The sequence below is a fragment of the Chlamydotis macqueenii genome, chromosome 14 (assembly GCF_036417535.1).
Source record: "Chlamydotis macqueenii isolate bChlMac1 chromosome 14, bChlMac1.mat, whole genome shotgun sequence".
Taxonomy (NCBI): Eukaryota; Metazoa; Chordata; class Aves; order Otidiformes; family Otididae; genus Chlamydotis; species Chlamydotis macqueenii.
Window position 1 is genome coordinate 5,015,682 of NC_141569.1, and position 19,736 is coordinate 5,035,417.

At 50.7% G+C, this 19,736-nt stretch overlaps 1 protein-coding gene across 1 annotated transcript in view; it reads left to right on the plus strand.

The window, feature by feature from the left end:
• The first annotated feature begins 10,428 nt into the window (after nt 1-10,428).
• LOC104481234 (rho GTPase-activating protein 7-like) overlaps nt 10,429-19,736 on the plus strand; it is a 46,030-nt gene continuing 36,722 nt past the window's right edge. Inside the window, exon 1 of the mRNA XM_086758781.1 lies at nt 10,429-10,515. Within this exon, the coding sequence (XP_086614907.1) occupies nt 10,509-10,515 (7 nt within the window). The 5' untranslated portion in view covers nt 10,429-10,508. The remainder of the gene's footprint in view (nt 10,516-19,736) is intronic.

Sequence of the window (19,736 nt, forward strand, 5' to 3'; positions counted from 1 at the left end):
CTGCCCGCAGCAGAGAGGCTCATGGAGCTGCTGCCAGTGGTTCATGGCACATTATGGGTCTGGGAAAAAAGCTACTGCGGGGAGGAGGCATGTCAGCCACCTCCAATATTCCTCTGCTGACTTGTTCCTGCCCTTTTAAAACTCACACAAGCATTTCTCATCAGCAGAAGAAAAGCTACACTTCCCCGGTATCAGGCTTGAAGCAGAGCTCTGCAGGTGGCACAAAATGCACGTAACAGCTTTTTGATATTAGAAAGCTCTGGGTTTGGTTAGAAGCATTGCCACCATAACTACAGTGGGAGATGACATTAAATGTATCAAGCAAAGCAAAAGGAACATAACTTTGTTACTTTGCTATATCATCAGTCCACAACATGAGGAATTAACTCTAAAGACTCCCAGGGTGCTCTCAGACCTCCCATGGATGCAGTTGTGTGCTTGGTGAGGAGCATCCAACTGTGGGGATTTGATGATTTATCAGCTGAGGTAACTGATTAATCCAAGTCCTGGAGACATTTTCTGTTTGAGAGTTTTCTGGACAAAATCTTCTCTCAAGTTAATCCCATAACACAGGAGAAACATCCCATTCGGCTTCTAGATCAGGCTGCTCTCTTCAAAATAAATATATTATAAAAACCAAAACAAAAACCATCCCAAACAACTACATACCAGTAAGGGGCATGGCAAGCACACGGCTTAATGCACAGACACCGTAAATTAGCAAGCTCAGAGAGAGGGAAGCTGTTGCACAGACAGTTAAGGCAGCGCAGCTGGGAATGCAGAGGTACAGTGATCCCAGAAACATGCATAGCCTTAATTATCCTGTGTGGCAGGTAACAGCTGTGTTTATACGAGGTGAGAGCCGAGCCCCCGAGCTGGGCTGAGCTCTGTGGTGAGGACCCTGGCAGGGGCCACTGCCTTGGGCTCTGCTCCCTGCTCTTGCCAGGAGATGTTCATGTACTACCTGCAGACTTCTGCGCAGAAACTTTTCCAATCCAGCTTAAGAGGCAAAAGCTGGGAGAGTGGATTTGCTGTGGTCCTAACATGCTGCAATTTCTCTCCAAGATACTGGATCTGTACGGGCGAGGATGGAGGTGCTGTGGAAGCCTCACCTGAGGCGATGCCTCAGCGACCACCCCAGTGACTCCAGCAGCAAGGCCTAGGATGGCTTCTGGAAGAGCGCAAGGGAGAAACGCCTCACAGGTCAGTTCAAAGGCATATTTAATCCCATTCTGGTGTGAATCAAACATCAGGGCTATGGCCTTGATCAAGGGACGAAAATACCTCTATTTTTTTGGCGCGTGTGCTCCTTTTAATGCTGCTGTGTCATGTGTTGTACCAGTGTGTTTCACCACAGTACTTGCCTTCACTTGTGCTGTTTTTTTCACTTGTGGGACCACGTGGGTCTTTTGAACTGCTGGTTTGTACGTAGAGCTGCGAATTTTCAGATTTATCTAGAATTTGATTTCTAGCTTTTAATATTTATACTTGTTCTTTCACTGGAGTTTTGTAGATGTTTTAAAATACGAAGGTGTCAGTCAGCTGCACAGTGCCCAAGAGCATCTTCTCAAGGCACATGAGTAATGCTTAAAGCTGTATGATTGCAAGCAGTTGTGAGGACAAGCCCAGGAATAAGCCTGAAGGAGTAAACGACAAAATACTCCCTTAGATACCAGCTTTTGAGTAATGACACATAAAGAGCTCAGGAGAATATAGCAAAAATTCGTTTTCTGAGAAACTAGTTATTAGCACACAGACAAACACGCTGGTAGCCTGTTGCTTCTCGGAGGGGAAGTGAGAGCGTTGCATGGCAGGATGAAAGCACTGCTTATGAAATACACACTAAATAAAACCTCCTTCCAAAACAGCCATGTTGCTGGAAAGGATCTTTGTGGACTTTAGGCCTGGTATATTGTGATAAAAATACATATGCACTTGGGAGCAGTGAGGAGTACTTGGCAGGGGAATACAAGGAGGTTCTTCCAGGGCTTTGATTACCGATCTGGCATATTTTCAGAGTGAAGTTGGTTCTGGATAAACCCAGGTACGATGGAGGTAAACCTTTCCAGAGAATGTCTAGGTGCACACAGTACTGTGGTGTGGTTTTGTCCTTGCACTCAAAGAGTCAGCTGACAAGGCTAAGGGTCAGCTCTGGAATCCTCTTCATTTTGCATGTTTACAGAAATAGGTGAACTTGAACCTGCATAGTTTTTTCAGAAAGCCTTTCTAGGATGCCAAAAAATAATACCTTTGTTTGTCTACCTATCTGTCCAGCTACCTGTCCACAAGTCTTATACTCCAGGCTCTCAGGATGTGTGTTAGCAGGTGCAAACGTGCACAGAGCAGACCCTCGGGCGGCAGGCCTGCAAGCGGGGCCCCATGACAGTTCGGGGGTCGGCACGGTCTGGGGCTGCACTGGGACTCTGCGCTGCATAGCACAGAGGTGAAGACTGGGCTTGCTAAAAAAAAGTGCCTGTGTTGTTCCTCCTCTTCAGCGCATGGTCCCCGTCCCCAGCAGAGAGCTGCCAGCATCTCAGGCAGGACAAGAGTAATAAATGTTCTAGTTATTGAAAATGGCTTTCTAGATTAATTTTTTGAGAAGCTCAGTGTGTTGCACATAGCCCTTTCCTCCTGTCGCTTGTGTTCATCTCTGCAGAGATAGATTTTGGTGGCAGTATTTCCACTCAGCAATCTGCTGTTCTCTTGCCAGCGGGGCGTCCCTCTCTCCAGCCCCAAGACTGTATTTAAAATAAGCTGAAGCTGCAGCCACCGGGCTGAGATTTTTCACCCCCTGCCCCAAGCCTACAGGCACTTCTCTCTTTATAAGAAGACTTTTCAGAGGTGCCAGGGGGCTTCACTGTTATTGCAAACATCCCTGTTCCGCTTTCAAAACAAGCAGTGATTTATTCCTTGGGCTGAAAATAAGTTTCAGTTTGGAAGTTTATTGATGCTGCGAGTGAGGCGCAATATGCTCCTCCCCTGGGATGGAGCAAAGAGGCTGTCAGATTAATTTTGGTCTTTCAGTTGAGGAATAGGACATTGGGAATTGTATTTCTGTGTAAGGTCTATGATTTGGGGGTCCCTAAGGTCCTCAAACAGCTTTGAAAATCCTAGCTTTAATTTGTGTGGGCTGGTCATGATTCTGCCGTTGAAGCACTGAGGCGTTTGAGCTGGACTGAGCGACAGCACCAAATTGTAGTCACTGGTTGCAGTTGCAGTTGCAGAGCCTGTCATGCCAGACTAGCATTGCAGTCCATTGGAAGTGGTGGGGGGTTTATCACGTGTACGTACGCTATGTGTTGGTCAGTAGGAGTATTGAGCATGAATGTTACTGAGGAGCAGAAGTAACACAAATTCTGCCAGGTGGATGGTCTCTTTCTCCTTTCTCAATAACCAGAACTTAAATTACAACTCTTCCAGATGGCATGAATAAGACTTTTGCGGAGCTCATTGTTCAGGCATTTGCTGTCTCTCAGGAAGGTTTGCATTATCCCTCTGTCCTTGGGTGTTGGAGAAGTGATCCCGTAGCAGGTCACAAAGATCAGACATCAGGACAACAGTTTATTGTAATTCTGGATTTCTCAGGAAAATAGCTGTCAAATAGTAGTCTTGATATTAACTGGAAAATACACACGCCTATGCACACACAGACATTGAGAGAAATATCATATCAAAATATTTTTTACTTTAGAAAGTGACACTTCAACAAATAGAAACGCTGTCAATAGTTTCCTATGAAAAAGTGCGTACTTCTGATTGAACTCTATTCCTTCCCAGGGTGACATAATTTAGGTGGTACTTAAAAACCCAAGCTATAGCTGTCTTAAAAATGCAATAGAGATCATCTCTTATTCCAAATATGAGCTAATCTGGGCCTCAGCTCTTTAAGGTATTTTAATGTTACTGAGCCTTTCATGACAGCAGTTCTGGCACTTCATTTGGCCAGAGCTGTTCCCTGCTGCTGTTGCACAGCCCTTCGTCCTGAGGGCTGTGCTGGTACGCGTGCTGTCGCTGGTGATGTGGCTTAGAGCTGAGATGTTCAATATGCTTTGTTATTTGTCAGAGGAGAAAAATTACTTTTAATATAAAGCCCCAAGAATAGTGTCAGACCTGCTCTTAGCTGGGTCCCCAGAAGGGGAGCTGTACAAGCCCTTCCCAGCGGCTGCATCCCCCGGCACTCGCAGGTTTGGCAGGCATGGGGTGTTATACCCAGCACGGCTGTGGGGATCCTTCAGCAAGGGCGAGACACCCTGTTCAGAGCCTCGTTTGGTCCTGGCGTCCCTCCATTGCACCTTGAGGTCTGGACTGCATTTGGAAAGGGAAGAAATTCCCACAACGAGCTGTGCTTTCAACCATTTGTTTCTATTTTGGGACATAATAGAAACCACACCAAGAGTTTTTGAAAGGGATACAAACCAGAGCCTTTTGAAACAAATCCCTTTGTGCCAGTCCAACCGCTGCGTGCTACGGAGGGCTGGAAAGGAGAGATTTAGCAGCCTGTTTGGGGCTAGCTCCAATCCTTTTCCCTGGAGGGCAGGCTGTACTCCATGGCAGGGTCTCCCATGCAGCTCCCCTGGGCTCGTAGGGGCAGAGGGACCCAGACACCCATCTGCCATGCTGGTCTGTCAGGGGCTTTTTCCAGAACACCAGTTAGCTTGACAAATATTTTGCAGTGTTGTCACAAGCAGACAGGGAGATAGTGGTCCGTCCCCTTCTGCCCAAAGACCAGCGAAGCCATAACATAATCCTAAAAAAATCAACCGTACTGTAGCCCATGCTATGTCCGTGCCCACCGCTGTGACACGGGTCAGTGGCTGGGTGGGGAGGGCTCCCTCCAGTTTGTGCGGTGCTGCCTCCCGTTCCTCCAGTGGTACCTGGCCCAGCCTCATCCCCGGGCTAGCACAGACCACCCAGGCGAGGCGGAGGCGCTTATTGCCCTGCTCGTGCTGCCTCCACGCCACTCACCTGCAGCGCTGAATGCACAAGATCCTCTCCCAGGGTGTGACAGAGCCTGGATGTGGGGAGCTCCCCCACGGACATCACAAGGGTTGCTTTGTCTTCAAGGGAGGTCACTGGAAGCGTTACATTTACCTTGTGACCTGATGCTCTCTTCTCCCGCCTTGTTTGTACAAAATAGAGGGGGTAGGAGCAGCATTCTGTGCTGTGCTGGCAGCTCTGTAGGCAGCAGGGCACGTTGCAGAGCCCCAGCGTGGAGCCCTGAACAGCTATGGCAGGAGCAGCAGGGGGGTGTGAGACCTGGCCTGGGCTGGAGGTGCTCAGGGTGCTGCAGGAGGCAGCCAACCACACCTCGGAGCGGGACAAGGCTGTCCCTTCGCTAAACCAGGTCATTGCCTCCTCTCCCAGCAGCAACCGTCTTGCTGAAGCCGCTCTGGGGGCTCTCGCTGAGCAGGGCAGAACTCTGCCATGGCTGGCTGAGCAAGTGTGGAGAGACACTTCCCCCGTGCTGACCCTGCGCCAGTCCTGCTCAGCACAGCACCAAGCACTTCCCTCCCACCCAGCTCTCCCTGCAAAAAGTATTAGGGCCAGACACCCTGAACATATTTAGAGACTGTAGGGTGAATTGGCTCCGTATGGGTCGAGACTTCCCCACCTTGCTAGTCTTGCAGTCACCACCAGAGACTTGTGTTGGCTTTCAGGACAGCCTGTCTTACCGGCCGCCCATAGCCCAGCCTTTGCTGGGCTTGTGTCTCTGCCGAGCCCTGCTTTGAGATGAAACATCTTGTGTTGACTCGTTTTGACCTGGGCAACCTTCCAGAACAGACAGTTGCATGCAAGTTACGCTGGGTTGTGAGAAAGCAGCATGGACATGTTTTTCCTAAATATCAGTGATCCTGAAAATGTTTACAAAAACAAGGGGAAGATGATAGGTTGCTCCATGTATGACAGGATGGCCAAAACACTGACATGACTTGTGCACACAAAGTCCAGGCACCTTTAAGGAGGAGCTGAAGAAGATCGGGTACTTTTCTGACAACTGTTGCCATTGCTCCTGGGCTGCTGTGCTTAACCCAAGCACCGCAATTCAAAAAATAAATTGGTAAAGTGGATAACGCTCTCACTGGAGACTAAGTAGGAGATCCAGCTACTGGATTCCTGTGGTGCCTTCTGGCCTCATGGTCTCCAGCACTGACAGCATGGAGCAGCAGCAGCCTGTGGTGCTCCCGTGGTGCCACTGCTCCTGCAGAGCCGTGTCACCAGCGAGGGGAGGCTGAAACTCCTGGCACTTGGAAGAATCTCAGACAAAGAAATGTTTATGAAAGGACAGACAAAATGGTGATGTTCTCCTGCTCCTGGTGCTCTTTCTGGTTCTCTTTCCTTCTCTGATAACAGCATCTGCTCAGGCAAATCACCGCTGCATCGCTGCACAGCTGGCTGCCAGTTGACCTGCCGACTACACAACTCACTCACTGCAAGCCACACAGAAATGTACTGCTCAGTCTTTGTAAACAGGCTAAAAATATCGCGGTGCTGTTCCTCCGAGGCCTCGGGAGTTCAGAGAGGCTGGGAAGGAACCCGAGGTCAGGATGTCTCCAGGGAGCAGGCGCAGGCGTCACACATAGGCACAGAGCCATGGGACAGTGCCCTCCGGTGCTGCAGAAAGGGGAACTGGCTAGAAGAGACCCAACGTGTCAGACAGTGCTGGTGTCCTGCTGCCCCAGCCCTGGCGATCCAGTGGTGCCAGCTCTCCTCGAGTTAGTGCTGATTGTGCAAGAGTGGGAGATGTGACTTGGAAAGCCCCAGAGCTCTGTGAGAAGCCCAGTGCGGTAGTGGGTGTCCTGGTTCTGGCCAGGATAGAGTTAATATTTACCTGAGCTGGGTGGAGAACTGAAGCTGGTAGCCCCTATGGCTGGGATAGTTAACTAATTAGCTAACAGCTGGGGTTAATTTACCCAAATTAGCCAAAGGGCTATTCCATCCCATCTGACATCATGCTCAGTATATAAGTGAGGAGGGTGCTGAAGGGAGGCCCTCCTAGTTGGAAGAGACTGGATGTGGAGATCTGTTGTGAGCTATTATACTGTATTTGTGTTCCATCACTCTATTGTTTTCTTCTGTCATTACTGTTAAATTTACTTTTTGTTCAATCTCAACCCGCGTGTTTGGGTTTTTTTTTTTCCCTGGTTTTCTTTTGTTTGTCAAATCTCCTCCTATTCTCTCAGAGAGTGGGGGGAGTGAGAGAGAGACTGCGTAGTCTGGTCCCCGTTGGGGCCGAACTACGACAGTTATTTTGGCGCCCAACGTGGGGCTCGAGGAATTTGAGATAAGGATTGAGTTTAATTGGGAGCAGTAACGGGCAAAACAGGGATTGAACTTGACAAAAGAGCAAAATGATTATGGGGAATTTATGTTCTGATTGTGGTGAAGGGATAAGTGGTGAATTGTTTGTTAATTGCCTACCCACTGTTGGTGTTGTGAGGATATTATTTTGATTTTGGTGCGGGGAATTCTATTTTCTTCTGTTGATGTGTGTGTATTTTACTTATAATACTTAAATACGTAATTCGCAGAGGCGAGGGGTGGAATGTTCTGGTTTTGTTAGTGAGGGGGGGCCTAATGTGGTAGCTTCTGTAGGAAACTGCTAGAAGTCGCTCCCCTTTGTTCAGTGGACTCGGCCGGGCATAGGGCGGACCTGCTGCTGGCCAAGGCCGAGCCAATTGGTAGCAGAATGTCCCGTGATAACGCCTCTGCGATAACGTATTTAAGTAGGGGAAAACAGGAAAAAGAGGAGGGAAGATGTGAAGCAGCTGAGTGGGGGGCAGAGAGGGGGAGACGCGAGCCTCATGGGCCTTGCAGGCCTCACCCTCTGGCCCCCTGCCGGGCAGCCGACTGGGCCCGACTCGGCCCGGCCCGGTTGCAAGAAGTGGAGAGGAGATGAGAAGTGAATAAGATGTAAAAAGGATCCTGAGAGGCGTCTGCCAGCCTGTTGTGAGGAACGGCTGCAGACGCCAAGGTCAGTTCAGAAGGAGGGGGAGGAGTAATATGGCTCCTGGCCAAGATTCCTCTGCAACTCGTGGTGAAGACCATGGTGGAGCGGGTTGTCCCCCTGCAGCCCATGGAGGTCCACGGAGGGGCAGAGATCCACCTGCAGCCCGTGGAGGACCCCACGCCAGAGCAGGTGGAGGCCTGAAGGAGGCTGTGGCCCGTGGAGGGCCCGCTGGGACAGCTGTTCTAGAGGGACTGCACCCCGTGGAAGAGATGACCCACGCCGGAGCAGTTTCACGGAGGACTGTGGCCCGTGGGAGGGACCCCACGCTGGAGCAGAGGAGGAATGCGAGGAGTTCTTCCCCCGACGATGATACAGCGGCATAAAACAACGCGTGATGAACTGACCGCGACCCCCATTCCCTTTTCCCCCCCCGTGCCGCTCGGGAGGGGAAGATAGTAGAGATAATGTTAAGCCCGGGAAGAGGGAGGGGTGGGGGGAGGTTATCTTGTTCCCTGTCTCATTCTCCTGCTAATTTTAGAAAATAAATGAATAGTTTTCCCCAAGTCGAGTCTGTTTTGCCCGTGACGGTAACTTTAAGGATTTCTCCCCGTCCTTATCTCAAACCTTGAGCTGTTTTTTTCTTATATCATCTCCTCCTATTCTCTCGGAGGGTGGGGGGAGCGAGAGACAGACTGCGTAGTCTGGTCCTGATCAGGGCTGAACTACGACAGTGGGGATCAATCTGGGGTGATGTGACTGCTCAGGAAGCTTGGCTTTGGTTCTGCTCCTCTTCTGAAGAGTAATTATTCTCTTTTCTGTATCACTGCGTGCATTGGGTTCAGTGGTGCAGGTACCAGCATCCTGTAGAATGCTGCCTTCTCCAGGCGGTCAGCCTCGATCAACCAGGGCAAACGTTGTCTTCTGAGCCCCTTTTCTGAAGAGTGCCCTGTGTGAGGCCTGTGTCTCCATTTCCTCTGACTTCTGGAGTCAGAAAAAGAATTCTGGATTCTGGATTCTTTCAGACATCCTATTTCAGAAGCAATTAAAAGCTAATTTCTGTTCTCGTCACACCAGTGTACCTTGCTGAAGTCCGTAGCTATCCTAACCACATCCTGGTCAGGATAAGCAGGACCCAAGTCTGGATGTCTTCCTCCACAAATGCTGCAGAAACATATTCCAACTAGAAACCTCTTCAGTAGTTACTTCAGTTTGCTATATATGTCTGGCAGCCGTGAGGACCTGGGATGTTTTGGGGTTTTCCTTCATTAGTGCTTAACCTTGTTACCTAGTGCGAGACTGTGTGGCACAGAGCTAACCAGTAATGAGCGCTGGTGCCCAGACAGGTGTCTGTTGTGTGCTGTGAGCAGCTGAAAACAGAGACCAGGGATCAGCTCTGGTCTCCCAGCAACAACAGCAATCATCTCTGCTGTTGTACTCTACCTGGTCTCTCTGTCTCTCCACTGTACTTGTAAATTTAAATTTCCGCTATACGAGCTGTGGCCATGGGAGGCAGGGATCGGCTGCTCTCCCTGGGTCTGTGGCAACTGCCTAGTGCAGGACGGTTCAGTCTCAAACAAAGTGGGAACAGGTCCAAAACTGTGAGTAAATGCACATGGCAGGCAATAATACGTTAACGCACAAACGTGCTACTAGCATCCTCTAGTCTCTACCCACCTGAAAACCCAGTGAAACCCCAAACTGCCCCAGCACCCAGGAGGGTTGGCATGGTGGTGGGTGCTGCCCTCTCACCCGCTTGCATTTCCATTCCTGCAGCCCATCTCGCCGTGAGCCCGCTGCCCCAGCGTGCGACAGTGCCTGGCCACACTCACCGTATGCACTGCTCATTGCAAAACAAACTCAAAGAGCGATCACCTGCCTGTTCTCCAGCCGGAATGAGTTTGACAGAGAGATTGTTTTAAAAAAAATAACCTTCGCTGTGTAAAGGAGTTTCAGTGTAAAAGCACTAGATTTAGCATTCTTTTCCTGTTGCCTCTGGCAGAAGTAGAGCAGAGTGTCAGGGGTGGTGTCCGCATTACCGGCTCAGCAGTGGGCTCTGCACTGAGCTCATTCAGCTGGGCCACACTCCAGTTTATCGAGGACTTCTCACTGTTGTAACTCCAGCGCTTCAGGTACCTCTGCGCGTTTCATTCCTCTCCGTCCCGCAGCTGATTTAAACTATGTGTCCTGTATTTATCTCCTGACAGTATTTCTTGCAGGGGCCTGTGCCGCCCGCACCTTTGGCACTGTCAAACTCCATCCCCGTTGCAAACTGGGTTGTAGATGGTGATGGGAGACTGCTGCTGAATACGGGGAGGAAGAGAAAGGAAGCGGCGTGTCAGAGCCCCGGCGAGATGGGATGAGCGGCCGGGAGAGGCTGTGACCGGGCTGCTCTTTCCCAGGGAGGATTCTCCACCCCGTCCTGGGTGGGATCTCGGCGGTCCTGCTTAAAGCCGAGCAGACGGGGTTGGCGTTGCGTCGCCCCGGGCAGGACTCGCTCGCTGGCAGACGCGCGGGAGTAACTTTTGCGCCAGACAGTGGTGCGTTGCAGTTTGCTCTCGCCATGGAAGGTAGGAGGAGGTTTATGTCCTTTCCTTGATTATTTGACTTCTTTCGTGTTATTACCAGAGAACAGGGCGTGAGCTGGTTTGGGGGATGGCACGGCGAAGGTGTGGGTCTGGCCGGTCCCTCCCGGGGTGCGCCGCTCCTGCCTGTGCTCGTTTGGACGGGAAACCCAGGCTGTGACGGTGTCGCCCGGCGTTGAGAGAAGCCGTGCAGCCGTTAGCAGCGCGGAACTCTAACGCCTCAGGGTCTGGAAGCCGCGCACCGGGCGCGTACCGCGCAGCCAAGCCCGCGGGTTGGGGGGGGGGGCGCTCGGCAGCGCCCGGTCTCCACCAGGGGGCAGCAGCCGCGCGCGGCCTCGCGGTCGGTGCGGGGTCCCGCGGCGGGGAGCGGGCGGGGGGCGCGGGCCGGGAAACGGAGGCTTTGGAATCACAGAACGGTTTGGGTGGGAAGGGACCTTTCAAGGCCATCCAGTCCAACCCCCCTGCCAGGAGCAGGGACATCTCCAACCAGATCAGGTTGCTCAGAGCCCCGGCCAACCCGGCCTTGAACGTTTCCAGGGATGGGGCATCCACCACCCCTCTGGGCAACCTGGGCCAGTGTCCCACCGCCCTAGTTCGTTGGATAAAAAAGCTCTGTGTCTCACCATGAGTGTCAGCCCAGGGCAGGCAGGGCAGCAGGAGTGGGCACCAGAGGCTCCTCACAGGGATCACCAGGACCCATAGTGGTCACAGCTCAAGTCTCATCCCTGCCTGTTCGAGCACAGCTGGGGCAGGGGAAGGCTTACCCACAGGGGACAGGGAGGGGTGACGGGCAGCACTGGAGTCAGGGAGGCAGCAGCCTTCTGGCACGGCAGGGAAGCATCTCGGTTCTTGGGAGATCATCATCAGAGGAGAAGTCGCTCTGAGCACTGATGCCTTTTTCTGAAATGCAATGACACAAGTGATCTGATTACTGGGAGGAAAAAATCTGAGAGGAGGACCTTTGCAATGGGTGCCCTGAGCCTGCACCAGCGAGGTGGCTGTCCTGGCACCTGGCACGAGCAGGGGCTGGAGAGGGGCAGCGGGTGCTGCTCTAGGTTCAGCCATGCTCCTGGGTCCACCCTGTCCTCCTCAGCGCGGAAGGAGGTTTTTGGATATGAGTTGAGCATGTTTCCCATCTCAGCTGGCTCAGCCCCTTGATTGCTTTCCCACCCCACTCCTGCTTCTCTCGGGTCCCCTCAGCAGGGCTGGAGCCCCTTGGCAGCACCCCCAGCCCGCGGGAGCTGGTCTCCCTTTACTGGGGCACCCCCAGCATTGCTCCGGCCATCAGCTGGGCCAGCGTCAGCTCCTACCTTTGCCAAAGACTTGCTTTGTAATGCTGAAAAAATCCTGCAGTAACTCTGGTGGATCTGTAGGAGGGTATTGTCTACATGTCAGATGGCAGCTTTTATTTTATTGCTCTGTGTAAAACATTTTATATTCTCTGGGCAGGAGACGGAAGTGTTGCAGTGAGTGTTTTCAGAAATGAATTAGTGTCATGTCAGCCCTTCCCAGCGATGCTCCCCTGACAGGCAGTCGCTGGGGCTGCGGCTGCCCAGCCTTGCTGGCAGCTCTGTTCTCGTGTGGGCTTTGAGGACTGTTTGCCAGGACTGCAACTGGGAACAGCACTGTCCTTTGCCTCTCTATAAAATAAATCAAGCTGAGTTTTCAACTCGCTGTTTGCTGATGCTCTCCGGCCAAGCTTCGAGTCAATTTATTTCTCATTGCTTTGCGTCACCCTGGCTGTCTGCCGAGAAGAAGAGCTGAGAAGAAATGCAGTTAGTTTGCTACGTTTCAGGCCAGAGCTCAGCATCCATCCATTAGTACACACAGGTCTTCTAGGTGGTGGAAAAGGTGTATTTTTTTAAGGTAGAAAATTACTTGTCTTTAGGAAATGAATAAATTGTTGACATAAGCTAAAAGTCATAAGAGGAGAACAGGTTATGTTGCCAGATATTCTCCATAAGAACATCATGCACTTGAGTGCTGATACAACAAATGTTGTGGGAAGTGACCCAGAGGGATAAGGGCTGGAGGGCAGGAGGGGCTGAGCTGCTAGCCGTGCCATGCTCAGCGACAGGGAAGGACCCACCTTGCCCCACGGCTGCTGTGCCGCAGGGACGCTGGGCAGGGAGAAGCTGGCATCTACTCTCCTATGCATTCCATTCACTGCTGAGAGCTGCTTGTAAAGCCAGTAGAAGTGCCCGGCATGGAGCCCAGGTCTGAGGCAGGCAGTAGGGCAGCCCAGGTGCCAGCAGTACCTGTTTGGTCTGTGTGGCAGGGGGGAAACCTGCTGGGGTGCTGCAAAGGGCCCCCAAGCATCATGGGGCTGCTGGGGTCAGTGCTTCTGGCTATGAGTGGGCTACCCCCCTGTCCCCAGCGCTCACCCTGTGGTCAGAGAGCTGGTAAGAGTTGAGGAGGTGGTTCTGGGAGTGTTTTCATGTGGATTTCTGTTCTTTTTGGTGTAAATGTGCCATTCCAGCTTCTGAAGTCCACTATTTAGGAACACTTCCAGGGGCAGCGTTAGCTGATACCTGCCAAAAACCTGGCCCTCATGGTCTGTCGAGACCTATGCAACAGGCGCCGAGCACACGCACTGCCTGCAGTACCCATCCCTCCTCTGCCTCTTCCCGTTTCCCTCGGTGCTCCTGGGAAAAGGCAGGACCTGAAGCTGTTGGAAGGCATGCTTGTGTGGGAAGGGAACTTGGCTTCTCTGGTGAATAGATAACATCAAATGAGTAGCTCTTTTATACATTAAAACAAAGCTTTATGAAAGGCAAAAGACAAAGGAAAGGCCGTGCTGACAGCTTGGTAGGTTTTTACTGTGGTGCCTGGTGTCTTCTGGCTGCTGGAGCCTGGGGACCACTTGTGAGTCTCAGCTTGGTACAGTGACGTTCAGCATCTGAAGCAGAACTGGTGCTGGCCACCCTGGTTTCAACTTTCCGAGGCTGTGGTTCCGCAGGCCTTGCTGCTGCTTCCATTGTCTTCCAGAAATGCGGCAGAGGTGGGACGTTTGCGAGGGATAGAGATTTGTGGTGGGTGCACTGAGGGTGGCTACGCAAAGAGGCCGGTGCTCATCTGCTTCAGCTTCCCGCTTTCCTTCCCAGTTCCACGATCCTCTTGAAATTTGACCTTTTCTCTCAGTTTTACTCTGCGTATTTGGTAATTGTTCCTTCCTTCTTTCATGAAGCAGCACCGTAATCAGATTACATCCCCGACTCGTGCTACCCGACCTTGCAAGTTGAGGCCTTTCTATTTGTTAGGCAAAGCTAATATTGAATATGTCACTGACGATGGCGCATGAAATCGAACAGAGTCTGAAAAAAAAGGGTGAAATATTAAATAAACCCTTGCAAAAGGACGAGAAGGAGGTGGAGATGAATGTGCAATGAGGTTACACGGTGCCGTGGCTGCTGCTCCACTTCTCTGGCTGCACGCAGGCTGCTGGTGCCTTTGGCTTCTGGGAAGTGTTGGCAGGGCCACCTGAGCTGCTCAGACACCAGCACTGGTTGCTGCTGGGTAACACGGGTTGGAAGCCATGTCAAATAGCGAACGGCCAAGCTTGTACCCAACCCCATCTAACTCCTGTGCCGCTGTGCAGCTGCAGCCGTTGCTCCGGAGGTGACGCTGGCAGAGCGGTTCACTCGGTGGCTGCCTGGGACGGGAGGAGGACGGGACCTTTCCAACCCAGTGCAAGGAAGATGAGAACTGGTATAATGTGCCTTTCACCAGCACATCTTGGCCTAAGCAGAAATAGCTGTCCTACTTGACATTACACAAAAATACAAAATTAGGCATAAAGTTGGGGCTGAAGAGTATGTAACAAATGCAGGTGTGTCTGTGGCTGATTGTCCAGGGGCTGTGGGAAAGACCTGTCCAACACAGCTTTCCCTGGGCTCTTGGGGTAGCTTGCCACTAGATGTCACAGCGTGCCTGGGTTTGCGGCGGGGGACCAGGCGTGCCACCCGTGCGGGGGACCCCCACTCAACCCACCCAGAGCAGGGCCGAGGCTAATGCCAAAGGTCCCTCTGATGGAGTCAAGCAAGTAAATAGCATCTTTATGCCTGTCCTTTCCTTTTAGAGCAGTCTGGAAACATTCTTCGATTTCATATGTTGTTCATCAAAGTCAGAAACCAACAGGTGAACGAAGAGGCTCACCCGCTGCCAGCCCGCAGGCGTGGCCCCAGTGGGACCCCTCCCCTGGCAGGTAGCCAGCGGCCCTTCTGCCGCTGCAAAAAAATGGCAAACTCTCTTTTGCTTCCACTAATTTAGCAGGCGCACACAATGTATGTTCCTCTTGCTCTAAGGGGAACACATTTTGCCATCAGTCCCATTCCCACCAGCACGAGGCAAATGAAGACCAGAGCTCGCACAGCTGTCTGGTGCTGACCTCTGCCCAAACCACATCCAACAGCTATTTATAGGTCCACAGGAAACCGCACAGGACCCTGTGCTTCCTCTCTCAGCTGAGATGAATCCCAAATCACCTCGGGAGCGCAGGGAATGTTCATTTTGTGTGCTTTTTCATTGAACGTTGTGCTGAGTCGTGGGTAGAATATGGATGTTGTTGGCTTTGGGCAAGCTGTGATAGGATAGGCAAATCAACTTCTAAACTTGTTACAGTTTTACACAAAAATGGGCATATTGTTAGAAGTCTAGAAGTAGATTAGAATGTGATGCATTTGCTGAACAAATACATGAATGACAGCGTTTAAAACCTGCTGGTGGAAGGGACTGAGATGCAGGCCCAGGCTGGGAGACCGCACCAGCACCCATACCCAGGCAGTTCTTCGGTGAAGTGTAGCTGTTGAAGTGATTATGGGATCACTCTGCTGGATCTGTCAGCCATCAATAAGCATGGTTTTGGCAATCTCAGACTGGACAAGCGACACATCCAAGTGTTACCTGGGCTAGGCATGGGTATTCTTTCCTCATGTTCAGCAGCATCACTGATCTGAAGACCAGGATCTCCCCAGCCTGAGTGGGGATGTCATGCTTTGAACGCTGGTCTTCAACCTGGAGAGCAGGTCCCCAGACAGGACACTGCTCCTTCTTTGCATATGGGGAAGTCAGGCAGATGCAGGCACGCTGCGGGGACTCGTGCAGCGGATGTGCAGGGAAGGGAGTCACTGCGCGTGCCGCCCTGGATCGCAGTGTGCCTCTGCCCTCGGCCTCCTCCCACCGGGGCAGACCTGGGGACCTTCACACATAGCAGAGCGCTTACTGGTCTAGATACCCCGGAGTCTGTGGGGGGCTACCTAAGGCAGTATGTGCATGTGGGTAGTAGATTTGTATTTCCAAACAGCAGCTGCACACCGATCCCAGCTCAGCACTTTTGTGCCACAGGAGGTGCCCTGCAAGTGACCTTGAAAGACTGAAAGCCCACTCCTGTGCTGGCCATGGTGAGCAGTTGTTCCCTGTCAGACACCACTGCCAATGAGGGAAAAGGAAAAGTAATGTTTTGCTTTGTAAATCACAGTTTTTTAAAGTGTATGTATGCATCCAATTCTTTTCTTCTCCCCACTTCCAGAAAACAGGGCTGTTCCCGTGCTGGCTCTGCCTGCTATGTCAGCAAGTGAAAATGCTCTTATAAGGTGTAAGGGTTTTTCAAAAGGGTCTGTAATTTAGTAAAAACATTCCTTAAAAGCCTGTGGTTTTCAAAAAAAAGACAACACATTTTGAACTTTGATGCCCTTCAATCCGTAGTAGATTTGCTCTTGCAGTCACCACTGAGGCTGTGGACCCAGTATGTCTTGTCAGACCAGCGTAGCAGGGGGCTCTGTGTGTTCAGTGCTTTAACTGATTAGGGTGCTAATTACAGAAGCTAGAGAGTTGTTCAAAGCAACTGGAAGGAGAAATCGCAGGGATTTTCCTTGAACTGCTTCTGAACTGGTAGGATGTCAAACAAAGCAGAACATGGAGAAATTTAAATTACAGCTTGTGACCTGAATGTCAGACTGTGCTGCACATACACGTGAAGAGCTCGTTCTCTCTGCAGCAGACAGGGTGGATGGGATATAGATGCAGACCACTTGCTACTATTACTTTTCACCACATGAACCTTTCTGACCAAGAGCACATTATTATTTTGCTTTGTCTGGGATTACAATTTTTTTCTCCCCCCCACCACCCACCACAGCACCAGTCCAGAATATGTACAAATCTTGTTTAGGCAGAGTCAGTGACTGTGCCTGAATATTAAGAGTCTCTCAAAACGCTTAACTGTGCTGCTTTCTCCTCAACAGCTTGCCCTGAGTGGTCATCCACGCAGCCAGGTGGTTTGACAGCGGCTTTAGCATTGCTTCGCTCCTTTCCCAAGGCTGTGTGAATGCTCCTGGAGGTGAAGTGCATTTTCTCCTCCTCCTGGAGTCAGGACCTGACTTTTTCCCATTTGCTCCACTGCTACGTCAGCTGGATTCATACAGACTCATGGTGATACGTCTGTGGCTGAACGCGGTGCCCTGCACCTGTGATCTGTATGGAAGCTGCCTCTTCCATTTGCTTCTAGGCTCTATCTTCAGAGCTACCCAGCTTCTTAACGTAATGCTTTAACTTTAATGCAATGTGCCAGGGAGTTTGCCTGATCTAAATGCCCTGGTGCGTGGTGTCTGTTGAGGACAGCACTTCCCTTCTGAGGAAAGGTGCTGGAGCCTGGGCGTGGGCAGCGCCCCTGGGTGCCCCACACACCCCTGTGGGACATGCAGCCTGGCTGCAGATGGGCTTGGTGCACGAACAGCTAATCGGGCTTCCGCGTCTGCTGCGTCCATCATCTCAAAGGCAAGGGACTTCCGGCACAGATCAGGCTCCTGAGGTGTAGAGCTTGTCCCTCTCAGGGGAAGAGAAATTCCTCCCTGGGGTCTTTACTGGAAGCGATTGGATGGTGGGGAATACGATGGCTCTGCTTCAGGTGCCATGTCTTTCCAGACAAGGAGGCAGCAATGATGCCCCAGAGCCAGCAGGTCTCCAAGTGTAAACAACGCCCAAAACCATTCTGTGCCCAGTGAAAGTGCACAGGAGGGGAGCTTCCCAGTGTCTACCTGAATTAAGTACCTGGCTCAGCATCAGTCTAGTTGAGTCAATGGGCATTTTTCCTTTCATTTCCTCCACGAACAGACCCAGGATCTGTCTGCACGGTCAGGCATGGTAGTGAGCTGAAATGAGGGGGGCATGCTGGGCATGAACAGGGAGGACTTTGAAATCCCAAGGCTGCTGAACATTCAAGACAAGCTATGCACACACTTTAGCGCACAGAAATGGAGCCCACGTGCAGTTCCAAGGTGGGATCCACCCCTCGGTTTGTCCTGAAGTCGCTGCAGCAGTTGGCACAGGAGTGATCTTCTGTTGCCAGGAGAAGAGAGCACAAGATGTTCAGGGAGGAGAGGTCAGGTCTCTTCCTGTTTAGAAGTTTTCAAAAAACGTTTGAGCATTTTAGTGGAAAAATAACTGAGGGAACCATCCAAATTAGGAACCAGGAAATACTGCACTAGCATAAATACAATTTTGACAGCTGAAATGAGAGGCAAGTGGTTGTCAGGTAGGGCTGGTACGCACACTGCTGGGACATACCTACACTGCCACACACAGGGACATACCTACTCAGCAGTTGTCACTCATGTTGTGCCAGCTTGGATGTTGGAGGCAAGTCACTGGGTGTTTTTCATCTTGGGTTCTCTCAACATAGTGCCAGTAGTCAGCAGGATGTGTCCTTCAAGTGGGGGGACTCTCAGTATTTCCAGCAGTGGATACTGAAAACTGCGACACTAAACCCAGAAGTTTTATGGAATGTAAATTAGTAGCAGACTTTCCCGTGCCAGGTTACCTGTGCGATTAAATTAGCTGTTCATACCTGATGTCAGCCCTGCTCTTGACTCTTTCTCCCCTTCAACAAATGAGTGAACCTGCCCAAGCCCCTTTCAAGCCATATGTTAAGTTGGTGTAATGCTGCTGTTAAGCCTCTGCAATTACTCAATTACTCCTGCATCTGATTGCAAGTAATATGCCCTTAGGGCTAAGATTCAGGTTTGTCCATTGATTTGCTGTGTGACCTTGAGCACCACACTAAATATACCTTTAATATTCAAAGGAATTGTGCTATCCAAACTGCTACTCTACACCCAACTTTCCAAGCAGAGTCTGCTTGCTATTTGTTGCGAAATTTAAAGACAGAAGCTAACCTCTTCTAAAACACAAAAGAGATTTGGGACACTAAGTTCCATTCAAATTCACCTCAAGCGAGTTTCAATGGAGCTTGAAGAGTTTAAGAAATTTAGATACTTCTGAAAATGTCACCCTGGCTGTACCTCCGGGGTCTGACATTACACAGGCACCTGAATTACCGAGGCAAGCTCCCTTTGCTGATCCAACCTGATTGCTGCAGAGCTTGCGAAGCGTTGAATATGCACATATTTAATGTCTGCTGATGCTGGAGGGGGAGGACGCCTCAAAGTGAAAACTATTGTGCATTTAAATATGTTCTTCTTCAAAACTTAGATAGCTGATCTGTACCCCAAGCTGAGTAATAACAGCTTCCCCTAGCTCCTCAGGAGATATTTTGGAGGAGCTGTCTGGTGCTGCTTTCTTCCTTATGTTAGTCACCTATATGTTCTGTGCGTTGGAGAGATGAGCTGTTGAATCAAGGAGTGCTATCTGTTTGAAGAGAGCTCTTCTGGAAGAATGAGTGGCCAAGTGTGGTGTGGCCAAGGTGTGGACAGAGCTTGTCCCATCACTGAGATTGGCCCCTGGCTGTGATGAAACAAGATTTTTGAGAGTGTTTTCTCTTGTGTATATTTGTAAAAGAAGTAACTGTGTTTTTTTTTCTTTAACTTTGTTGGAAGATAGCTGTGAAATAACACAGACAAGAAGCAAACCAGTTTTCTGAATATTTTAAGAATTTGTACCTTAGTTTTTTGTGTGTTAATTGAAAGTAAGAGAGGCTTGGAAAAGCAACTGGTATGGGTCTGACCCTGGGACCAGTCTGGGAAAAAGCAAACACAAATAACCCTTTCCTAAAAATGTTCTTTGCAACCCCACCCTTTAAGAGCTCACTTCTCTGGAAAGATGTAAGATGGGACAACATTGACAGTCAAAGGCTGAGGTTTAGCTCTCGTTCATACTCAGCAATTACTCTTTTGATACAAATAGCTCCCTGGAGCCAGGAGGAGATTTGCTGAGAAACCCCATATCACGCAGAGTGAGTGAGGATTGCAGGG